The sequence below is a fragment of the Gracilinanus agilis genome, chromosome 3 (genome assembly GCF_016433145.1).
Source record: "Gracilinanus agilis isolate LMUSP501 chromosome 3, AgileGrace, whole genome shotgun sequence".
Lineage (NCBI taxonomy): Eukaryota > Metazoa > Chordata > Mammalia > Didelphimorphia > Didelphidae > Gracilinanus > Gracilinanus agilis.
The window spans coordinates 451,276,891-451,289,130 of record NC_058132.1 but is presented as its reverse complement, the minus strand read 5'-3'; the positions used below and the strand labels follow the sequence as shown (position 1 = coordinate 451,289,130).

Below are 12,240 nucleotides of genomic sequence, written 5' to 3'. Positions count from 1 at the left end.
GGGGGGGGGGGGTTGAAGGGGAAAGGAGGAGTATGAATCATGTAACCATGTTAAAAATGAATATTAATAAATGTTAAAAAAATAAAAATAATAAAAGTATAAAAAAACGCATTAAAGAGTTTTTACAGGGGAGGGAAGATGGGTGTGCAGTTTGGGGTAGGGATGGAGGGCAACACTTGAAACTTATTCTCACTGCAATTGGATCAAAGAGAGAATAACAGACAGGCTAAAAGTTGGGTAAAGAAATTGATCTTACCATACAGGGAGATAGGAGTGAAAGATGATAAGAGAAGTTAGGGAGAGGGTTTGACAGAAGGAAGGGTAGATTGGAGGAGATGGTAGTCAGAAGGATATTGTAAAGGGGAGGGACTTAGATGACACTTATCCTCCCTTCTCATTGAAACTAAGATTGTTTTACCTTTGTCTTGTGTCTCAAATGAGAGGTCTTGCTTGTGGTTAAGGGGGTTTCAGAAGTGGAGGTTCAAACAATCACTAATATCAAACTGATGTCAGAGGTTTGTTTTTTTTTACAACTTTCTGGTCAATCAGAAGGCTTCTATGTTGCTCAGGATTTTGCTCTGCCATTCTATTAATCAAGTTAACTATAAAAGAACCTGCCCTCCCTCACTTGGGGTCTTTGAGTACTGAGGAATCATTTTTGGGCAGAAATTTTTAGGGATGTTATACCACTTGCCTTAACTATATTCCCATTTTACCATGTACAACTGATACATTGACGTCAACATCTGAATCCATAAAGAAAAATGATTTTCAATCTTTTCAAAGATATATTTGATACAGAAAAATGACACATAAAAATATGTTTGAGAGCAACAAATCAACTCTAAAGCTGGGCAGACACGCATCGCTGTATTCAAAGCAAAACAAGGCTTTAAATTTCATTAAGGAGGCTTCACTATCATCAAGGGCAATGGCTGATTGTACAATTGTACAACTAGACTACTAGATTTCCTAGCATAAAAATACTTTGATTTTTTTCAAGTAAACTGAGGAAATTCACATTTAATGGTGGTATCAGGGGAGAGAGGTAAAAAAAGAAAACCTAGAAACTTCTTACTGATTCTCGGAAAACAAACATCTAAAAGCTCAGATTTTTTTAAAGTTAGCTGTTAAAATATTTTGAACAAAAAAAAAGTTCCAACAACAAACCAACCCTCATTTGTTTTATATGGATCTTAGGTCCCTAAGATGTTTCAATTCTGGGAAACTGAATTACCAGGAACAACTAAGAATCAATCAATAAGTACTTAATAACAGTCTTGCATATATTCAACATCGGAGCTGGTTTCTGCCCTCAAGGACCTAACTGAGTCAAAAATTAACATCTGTGAAATAATTAGAGAATAAGTGAGTAATGAACTGCTCAGTAATGACTAACTTGGGGCAGAGGTGTCAGAAGAATGAAGAGAACACAAAAGGTAGGAACTGAAGTAGTTTTTGTTCTAGCATACTACTGGTCTGTCAAGGTTACTATTTATGTTTGGACAATAACTTCTGGTTCATGTTTTTAAAACACCATGCAAACAATTTTAACACAGTACTATCCTCCACCCCCTTTGCATCCCAAATCACCTGAGAATGGGAAAGCAGAAGCCTTGAAAATAAAAAGCAAAACACTTTGCTATAAGATCCTGGCTAGCTAGCACTATTTAGCAGCAGAATGATGGTCATCTAAATTTCTTCCTTTCAAAGTCGGTCCTCTTGCAAATTACACTTCCTTTGCTTATTCAAAAACCCCTCAATAAATTATGCTGGTAAGAGGCAGAGTCCTAAACCTGTACTTCCCCACTAGATAATCCACTAGAAGAATAACAACATTTCCAATGGAAAGAACATGCAGCTATATATTTTACTCAGTTATTCTCACATTTTCTCTCCTATTAGAAAAGTAACGAATTTGTGGCTGGTAACTTTTTTGCTCTTTCATTGTATCCTTGGTGTTTAGCTAGTGGCTGGCACAGAGTAATGAATTTGTTGACCAACTCGCGGGGTGACTCCTATGATCACAGACTTATCAATCAATCAACAAGTGCAGATCAGGCTCTGGTCACTGACCTACCAGTCAGCCAACAAACACTGAGTGCCAGGTACTGTGGTAGGTGCTAGGGGTACAAGTACAAAGAATGAAACAGTAACTGCTCCCATGGAGGTCAAAGTCTGATGGGGGAGACAAGTGTGAGAGTGTCTATACATAAACAGAGTAAAAATAAAAGTAACAAAAACACATACTTTCTATTTTATACACTAAAGAAACCCAGCGGAGGGGAAAGGAAGAGAAGTTTGGAGGGAGAAGAAAAGATGGGGGAGAAGGGAGAGAGAAAAGAGAGGGACTGAAAGAATCACAGAGGAGGGGCAAAGACGCAAAGTGGGGGAGAGTGCGGAGGAAAGGGGGGGAAGGTGAGAGAGAGAGAATAGGAGACAAAAGAGGAGGAAGACAGAAGAGAGACAGCCAAAGACAAAAACAGAGGCTGAGGGGGCCGACAAGAGACCGTTATCTTCTGGGCTGAAAGAATCTTTTTTACCCCCAGAACTGAACCCCAGGAGTTGCCCTGGACAGGCCGTAGTGTCCCATAACAACCCCCTGAGCCCCCAGGCCCTGAGGGCACACAGGTCACTTCCGGATATGGGATGTGTGTGTGTGTGTGTGTGTGTGTGTGTGTGTGTGTGTGTGTGTGGTGCCCTCCAGCTTCTGCCTGTGTCGTACCCTAAGGTTCTTGGCGGGGAGAGAAGTCAGACTTTCCTGTCTGGGATCTCAAAGGTGCTGCGTCCCGCTCCAGGTCCGGGCCCTGGCCGGGGGCGGGTACCCAGGGGGCTCTTCCGGGCCCCAGCCTCCGCCAGGGCGGGGCTCGGCTCCCCCCCTCCAGCTTTGTCCCGATCTCGGATGTGGGGCCCCCATGGAAGAGGCCCAGCAGCACCGTGGGGGGCTCTGCACCCACCTGATAACACAGAATGGTCTGTTGGACCAGCCGGGCGTACCCGTCCAAACGGACTCCGGAGTTGCTCCTGCTCCTCATCTCTTACTTGCCCCCTGCCCCCCACCCCCAAGCCCTTTGGCTCCGAGCTAGTGCACGCACTAGCTAGCACGCACGCGCTTTCATGGGCCCGCGGGAGGAAGGGAGGAAGGGCTCGCGCCGCTGCGCGTACTCCTGTAGCTGGAGTTGCTCACGGACCCGCGCGCGCGCCTCAGAGTTCATTCATATTTCAGGCTGGCTGGTGGTGGCGGTCTTTGTGCTGGTTGTGGGTTGTATTCCTTGGTTGTTTAAATAAAGAAAATAAAGAAATAAAGAGCCTCTGTTAGTCATGAAGTCACTGATTAAAATAAACCAACAAACAAATAAATGAATGACTGAATAAATGAATAAACAAATAAATAGATTGAGAGAGAGAGAGAAGCAAATAAATAAGTATATAGCTCTCTTTATATCTAGTCAGATGGCGGTGTTGGGTAATAATAATCAGGGTGTATATGTTGTGGCAGCTCATTTGCACCCCAGTACAACTCCGTAAGGCGGGCGTTGTCATTACCTCCATTTTACAGATGGGAAAACTGATCCCGAGAGAGGCTCAGCTATTTAGTCTGATTGGAGATTGGAACTCGGATCTATTCTTGACTCCAAAGTCCAGCGCTCTATTTACTGAGTCACTTCCTATCCAAGAAAGGTTGTTTTTTGTTTTGAGTCTTTTTCCCCTCTTATGACAGCAAACATTTTTGGATATGGCCTGTGTGGAATAGATTTTGCCTCACTATCAGTTACCAAGGTTTTCCTCCTTTTTCTTTCTTATAAGGAGGGGGAGAGAACATAAATGCTGGCTAATTAAAAATAATTAATTTTTTAAGTGAAAAAAATTGTGAATGCAAAAACTTGACCTTGAATCCGAGAAGGCTAGGAAAGCGCTCGTGGGGTCCAGAGCGGTCGGTTCCCTCAGAATAACAGCAGCACATTAAGATAGTCGTGAGTGACGCGGGCTCCCTTTACCTGGGAGCACTCTCTGGGGCCAGCAGGGCCCACTCACCCAACCAGCCCCGCAAAGAAAAAAGCCCCTTGAAGCTAGTTCAGAACCGACGGACTGTTATCCAGTCTATCTCCCAAATAACCCCAAATCTTTCCAGCCTCTCCCACGAAAGCCTCTTCCCCTGCCAAAACGGGAAAAGGCAGCCTTTGGAAGCCTGGCTGGGAGAGCAATCAAAAGCACAAAAAAGGTCAAAACAAAATGCCTTGGCACTTACTCTGGCCTCCCAAAGGGTGTGGCTAGTGGCTAGCTACAGCCCTGGGCTCAAACTCTGAACATTTTAGGGGAGGAGAAAAAGGCGGAAGCACTGGCGGACTGGGTAACCAAGGCGATATCAATAGCAATTGCAGTGTCCATCTACAGCAGTTTTCCTTTCTACTCTTAGTGTTGCAAGCTTTGGAGCATAGCAGATCTCCCTTTAATGGAGGGAGAAGAGATAGAGGTAAAGTACCGCCCTCTTCAATCTGCCTGGTCTTGCCGCTTGGTAGGGACAGGAGAGTTCTGCATACCAGGAACTCTGGTATTTCTTAGAAGAAAGGGTGATGGTATCTTTTGCAACAGATTGGTTATACTGCAAGCCCCATAAAACCTGGAAATTAGGGAAGTACATGCTGGAGTCCAAGTCACTTACATGGTCAGCCCTCATCTCAAAATCGGGGTTTCTCCACCCCTACCCTTACCCTACCTCCACACAAAAAGGGAACTAACAGGGAACTCTCCTCTTAGTTTTCTAATTTCTTTTCATGATAACATTATTCTTCTACCTACTCAAGGTCTGAACATGGAAGACAGAGACAGAGACAGAGAGGCAGAGAAAGATACAGAGAGAGAAACAGAGAGTGAGAGAAGGTAAGGAGAAGGTCGTGGATGGATTTTAGCTTCAGGTTTAGCAAGTAAAGAAGAATCACAATTTTACTATGGAAGCATTTAAGTGGTCTTAATCTCATGCTTAATATTAACTATATAAGGGGCAGCTAGGTGGCTCAGTGGAGACAGGAGGTCCTGGGTTCAAATGTGACTTCAGACACTTCCTAGCCCTGTGACCCTGGGCAAGTCACTTAACCCCTATTGCCTAACCCTTACCACTCTTCTGCCTTAGAACCAATATACTGTATTGATGCTAGGATGGAAGGTAAGGGTTTAAAAAAAATGGCCATCTATAGCAATAAGACAAGGAAAGAATTTAAAGGCACAAATTTAAACAAAGAGAAGATAAAATCATCTGCCAAGGCTATAATGGTTTACTAAGAAAAACTTCCAGAATCAGCAAGGAAACCTAGGCAATTTCAGCAAAGTAGAACATAAAAATAAATGCATAAAATTAATAGCATTTCTTTATGGCCATAGCAAAATCCAGAAGGAAATAGTAAAAAGGGAAGTAGAAAGGAAAGTCCTAATAAAAATGTTTACAAAGTGAAAGTTATCTAGTAAAATCTTTGAAACAAATTTTCCTGATAAAGACCTGATATCCAAAATGTATAGGGCTATATTAGGAATTATTTCCTATTTATCCTATATATTGTTTGCTTGAACATATTTAACTGTTGTCAACCCCATTAGATTGGGAGTTGCTTGAGAACAGAAACAGTCTTTTGTCTCTTTTCATATCCCCAGCACTTTACAAAGTACTTATCACACAGTAGGTATTTACTAAAAGTTTATTGACTAATCGACAAATACATAAAACAAGAATCAGTCCTTAATAAATAAATGGTCAAAAGATATGAACAGGAAATTCTCAAAAGAAAAAAAGGCAAACTCTCAATAGCCATATATAAAAAAAAGTTCCAAACCAGTAATTAAATTAAAACAACTCTGAGGTTCAACATCACTGGCTTGTACTCAGCAGATTGGCAAAGTTGGCAAAAAATGGAAAGTGACAATTTTTGGAAGGGTTATGGGAGGACAAGTACATTGATAAACTACTGGTAGGCAAAGCCATAAAATAGCATAATCATTCTAAAAAGCAGTTTGGTACTATACCTAAAAAAATAATTATCAAATAAAGAGGAAAAGGAGTTTTATGTACAGAAATATTCATAACATTACTTTCTATTGTAACAAAGATCTGGAAACAAAGTACATGTCTCTCAATTGAGGAATGGCTGTACAAATTATGGTATATGAATGCAATGAGATATTGGTATGCTCTAAGAAATGAAGAAACAATTAGGAAGAAATGAGGAACATTTAGTGAAGTGAGTAGAGCCCAGAAAACAATTTATACAATAACATCATAAAAAACTTTTTTTCTTAAAAATTTTTTAACTCTTTACAAAACTTTGAAAAACAATTGTTTTTAATAGTGACTAACTATGATTCTAAAGGAAAGATAAGGAAATAGCCTATCCACCTCATGACAAAGGTGATATCCCCAAGCTAAGAATAGACTTACATTTCTGACATGACTAATATGGGAATTTATTCTGTTTGATTGTGCGCAGTTGTTATAATAGTTTTGCTTTCTCTTTACAATCTATGGATAGGGATTCTGAGAGGTTAGAGTGATGCTAACAATAATCACTAAAGAGAAAAGAAAAAAAGGTTATCGAAGCAATTTTTGTAATGTACAGAAAAAAGAAGAATGGTTGGAAGGAAAGAGAAAGGGCAGAACAGCTTTGAAAGTTACATGTTGAATTTTTTATATATTTAAAAGGAAAAATAAACTCTGTGTAATTGTGATCATTTCACATAAAATCTTTTTATGACATGCTCATTTTATTTGGTGTTTGTTAAGTTCAAAACTAAATAAATAGATGAATAAGAAAATGTGGAAAAAATAAATGGCAAAAGGAGCAGACTCAGGAAAACCTGACCCTTATGAAATGATACAGAATGAAATTATCAGTTTCAGGAGAATAATTAATTCAATGACCACAACCTTGGAAAGAGATAGCTGTAAAAAATTTAACAACTATGACCAAAATGTGATGAAGAAATTAGAAAAGCAATGGACAAAAAGGAATAATGAGACATTTTCAGAAACAAAACAAGAGGTGTAGTAGAATCAGCTGGAACCAGTTCTAAATCAGATTATTAAATGTTCAGTGTGAGCATTTACACCCAAGAAATCAGCAAACACTAAAAATCAGGACTTCGTTTATTGTTTTGTTGATTAGGACTTTTTAAATTATGGAAAAAATGTTAATAATGAAGATTGAACTTGTGTGTCATATCTACATTGTTTTTCAGAAAGCCAGTTGTTAAACATTTACTAACATTCCTTTAGACATACCAATGTATGAATTTGTTTTTTGTGTGATTATATTTATTTGTTTTAGTGGTTTCTGGGTGACACAGTGGCTAGAGTACCAGGCCTGGAGTCAGTAAAACTTCTTTTCCTGAGTTCAGATCTAGCCTCAGACACTTTCTAGCTATGTGACCTTTGGCAAGTCACTTAATCCTGTTTGCTTCAGGTTCCTCATCTGTAAAATGAACTGGAGAAGGAAACAGCAAACCACTTCAGTATCTTTGCCAAGAAATGCTTAAATGGAATTATGAAAAGTTGGACATAACCAAAATGATTGAAGTACAACAAATTATTTGCTACTTTAAGGTAGGACTTTTGATGAGAGGAGGAGGGAGGAAAATGATAGTGATGTTTTTTGAAAAGAAGAGAAAGATGGGAGCAGCTGGGTAGCTCAGTGGATTGAGAGTCAGGCCTAGAGACAGGAGGTCCAAGGTTCAAATCTGGCCTCAGACACTTCCCAGCTGTGTGACCCTGGGCAAGTCACTTGACCCCCATTGCCCACCCTTACCACTCTTCCACCAAGGAGCCAATACACAGAAGTTAAGGGTTAAAAAAAAGAAGAGAAAGAAAGGGAGAAAAAGCATGAATATATCATTAACATGTATACAGAAGAGGATGGAAGGAAGAAAGGTCACAGACAAGCAATGTCATGTTGGAACAACCATGTTAAGCTCGAAATTTACAAAAATATCTGTAGGAAGTGGAGATTTCGTTTCATATACAATCTTCCATTTCTGTTCTTTGCACATTGAAATATTCATCTGTTTATTATTTTTCAAAAGGAAAAAAATTACAAATTCTTTACAGAACTTGGTGAAAAGCCAAAATCAAAACCTATGAAAACTCAATTTACCAAGGTATACTTAAGACCTCTATGGATATGTAACCTAATATTGCTGAGACTCAAGATCTCATTGATTTTGGAGGACCTTTTCTAGTGGTCAAGAAAGCAGGGAAGAACTCCCCTGAATTACAAAGACCTCCCCTGTTGTCAAAAAAGATTTTGACAGATTCTTTATAAGACTAAATTCTTTGTAGATATTATCAAAGCTCAGTTTTAGAGTTCTAGTACCCTTAAAAAAATCCCCCCTTATCTTCTGTCTTAGAATCAATATTAAGTATCTGTTCTACATGACTTGCCAAGGGTTGCACATCTAAGAAATGTTTGAGGTCATATTTGAACCCAGGACCTCCCATCTATCTACCCATTGAGCCACCTAGCTGCTCCTAAGTTCTAGTATCTGTAAGGAAGAGACTTCCGCCAAAGTTCTGGAGACACCTGACAGAGTTGACAGCTACAGAGAATAGCAAGTAAATGAATTGCCAGACTAAAGAATGAGAAGACAGAAGAGAGAATGGTGCCACAAGTGGAGTGGGGCTGAGACAGATTGATTGGGCAATTGTGGCAGTTGGTGAAAGTAAAGTCTCTCCTTTTTTCTTATAGTAGAGTGTTAGAGAAATTTCCACATCACAATTCAAAATCTCATTTGCTTTCTCCATAGATCTTCTGGGAGAAGATATAGAAGTGAAGAAAAGAGGTGACCTAGGATGGAAGTATCATCACAACCTTTTTTATTTTGATTGCATGTTTATCTGTATTTTATGTTAGTCTTACTAATAAACTGCATGGCTATTAACAGTGATTTTGTCCAATCCAATTCACAATTGAGAGAGGGAAGAAGACACTTTCCCTGTTTATTCTGGAGTTAAAGCAGAGCTAATTAGATAGTTTCTGCAATTTGAAGAATTTACTGAAAATATTCCAAAGCATATCTACTCAACTACAGTTGAACCCTGAAGGAAAGAATAAGTAGAGATAGTGGAGAGGAATGGGGGATATTTTGGTCATTTCTGAGTGTACCTAAAATACCTCATGCTACACACACACACACACACACACACACACACACACACACACACACACCCAGAGGGCTATACAATTACAAAATACTCTTTAAGTAAATAAAGGACTTTTTTATTTGTTAGGGAACATCAAAATAATAAAAATGATAGTGCTACTCAAATTAGTTTCCACATATAGTATTACACCCATCACATTAACAGTGTAATGAACAAAGTGGGTCAACAGGGGCCTTAAGCTGATAACCAAGCTAGCAGGAGGATAGTGCTGGTTGTTAGGATGGAGTGAGCAACCTCAGTTGGGCTTGTAACTTGTTTATGGAAGTACAAGGATCCAAACCCTGAGAACTGAGGGCTCAGTGAAACCTCACTGCTTGCCACCAGGCTCCTTTAAGAAATCAGGCAGCCGGCCCCTCCCTGCTGAGGAAATAGGCTCCTATTGATTAAATGGCAGGCTGGCAGGAAGTGGATGTAGAACTTCTTGCCCCTCAGCAATGGAACTCGTTCCAGACCTAACTGCTCAGAATCCTTTCCTGTTGCCAGTCCTCCTTGCCTTTGATGGTAGGGAAATAACCACAGGATTCACTGGTTGAGACTATGGGGTTTATTGGTAACTGGGGAAAGGAACAAGGCAATCGTAAGAGGGCTTGGTAATGCTAAAATCTGTTGTTAAGAATTATCTGGCTAAAGCTGGTAGAGGTCCTTGGAAGGTCTAGGCTGACAGAGGGCAAGCAGCTCTCGGCCTCTGTGAAATGGTCTCTGGTTAGGAAATTGAGTTGGTCTATTGACTAATCTTGTAGATGATGAAATTAATTATTTTGTGTTGCTCTAGAAGATTGTGTCTTAAAATCCTAGCTTCCCACGTTCTTACTCCCACCACGCTTTTCACTCCCATCACCCTTTACTCCTACCACCCAGGCCCAGGTGAAGGAGTAGATGAGTGATCTGGATGAAGTCAGGTCAGGGAAGAACCCAGCCCTGGGTTTCCAGGGCTTTTTATACTCTCAGCTCAACTGGCCGTTGGTATCTACCCAGTGGCTCATGCCCCCTTCAACATTCCATCCAGGGCAACCAACAGGTTTGCCCTAAGCCAACATGGCAATGCTAAAATCCTATATTACAACAGACATTCTTTATAGTATTAAAGAAAAATAATAACATCCATATTAAGGTAAAAGCCCTAGGATCCCAAAGTCATTGATATAAAAAAAGTGGGAATCAAGGGAAAATATAATATCTAGATCTCAACTTATAATATAAAGCAGTGGTCATTAAAGAGTAGCTAAGAGGTGCCATCGACAGAGCACTTGAAGTCAGTAAGATCTGAGTTCATATATGCCTCAGATACTTAATAGCTATATGACCCCAGGCAAGTCATTTAGCTCTGTTTATCTAGTCCTAGCTAAAAAAAGAAATTAAAAGTAGATCAAAATAGATGAATAAGAATCAGAAGTAATTGAACTTAGTCATTCAAGAACATCAAATTATTTATGGAAAATTTCCTTATTTGACATAGATTTCTAGGAAAACTGGGAAACTCAGCAGAAATTAGATTTACACAAATACATTATGCTACAATAAAATTAAAATGATTACGAGACGTAAATCTTAAATGTCACATCGCTAAAAACATAGAAAAGAAACAGATTTGATACCATTTCCAACTGTTCTGAAAAAAATTCTTAACTAAACAAAAGAATAGAGGCACTATCAAAAGTTAAAATGGGTCATTTTGATCACATGATATTAAAGAGCATTGTAATAGCAAAATATAACTAGGACAAAAGGGAAGGAGTGAAATGGAGGGGAAAATCTATACATCCAATGTCTCAAGTAATAGTCACATATCTTCGATATGTAGGGAACTTACAAATATAAAAGACCAAGAGACATTCCCTAGTGGATTAGAGGCAAAAACATAGGGAACAAACAGTTCTCAACAGAAGAACTGCAAGCTATTAGTAGTGATATAAAATAATAATCTAATTCACTAATAAAAGAAATGCAAAACAAAACAACTTTCACTTTTTAACTTACACTAAGTAAATAGGAAAAAATGATTAATGATGGGAATAGTCAATGTTGAAAAGATTGTAGAAAGACAGGAATATTAATACACTGTTATTAGACCACTGAACTGATGCAATAATATTAAGAAGTATACTGGAATTAGATTTTTAAAATTACTAACATGCAACTAAGACATGATTGGCTACTAATGAGTTCTCAAGGTGCAATGCAAACTCATTCCCTCATTTCATTGGCCTCCCTGCTTCAAATCTCTCTCCATGAGTCCATTTTCTACTCAGCTGTCAAGGTGAACCTTTCTAAAGTATATATTTGAACATATTACTCTCCAATTCAATAAACTTGTGGTTCCCTTCCTTCCAAAATAAAATATAAAATCCTCTGTTAGGCTTTTAAAGCCTTCATACCTCTCTGATTTTCTTACACTTTATTCTCCTTTAATCTTTTGTCCAAATACAAATATTCATTAGTCCAAGGACATTGACCTCTTTACTATTCTCAGGTAACATACTCCATCTTCTGACTGTTTTTTCAATGCCTGACCTCCATGGCAGGAAGGCTTACATACCTCATCTCCTTTTCCTAACTACTTTGGCTTTCTTTGATACAACTCAAATCCTACTTTCTACAAGAAGCCTTCTTGGTTTACCCATTTTCCTCTCCTACTAGTGCTATACCTTGGAGTATATGGGGTGTTCAGGGAGGACTAGCACCTCTGGGGAGAGGGCTTGCCCAGTTCACCCCCCTTTTTTTAAACCCTTACCTTGGGGCAGGCAGATAGCTCAGGGGATAGAGAACCAAGCCTGGAGATGGGAGGTCCTGGGTGTTACAATTAAAATTATCTCAAAAGAATTTTTTGGGGGGTAAGAACATAAGTTTCTTGATTATAAAAGGTTTATTGGTTAGGTCAGCATCACAACCCATAAAATGATAAAGGTCTCCATAGTTCTCTCTGGTCTAAAGACAACCCAAGCTGGATCAGACAAGCCTGACAAACAGATTTTTAGTAGTTCATTATTCAGTCCCTCGCTTTAACATCCCAAGATATCTTTAGTTGGTGATAGCTAATT

General features: G+C 39.2%; 1 protein-coding gene across 1 annotated transcript in view; it reads right to left on the bottom strand.

Moving 5' to 3' along the window:
* The window catches only part of PHKA2 (phosphorylase kinase regulatory subunit alpha 2), a 113,685-nt gene extending 110,579 nt beyond the window's left edge, over nt 1–3,106 (bottom strand). The window contains exon 1 of the mRNA XM_044670332.1: nt 2,958–3,106. Coding sequence (XP_044526267.1) covers nt 2,958–3,035 — 78 coding nt within the window. The 5' untranslated portion in view covers nt 3,036–3,106. The remainder of the gene's footprint in view (nt 1–2,957) is intronic.
* Between the last annotated feature and the right edge of the window lie 9,134 nt (nt 3,107–12,240).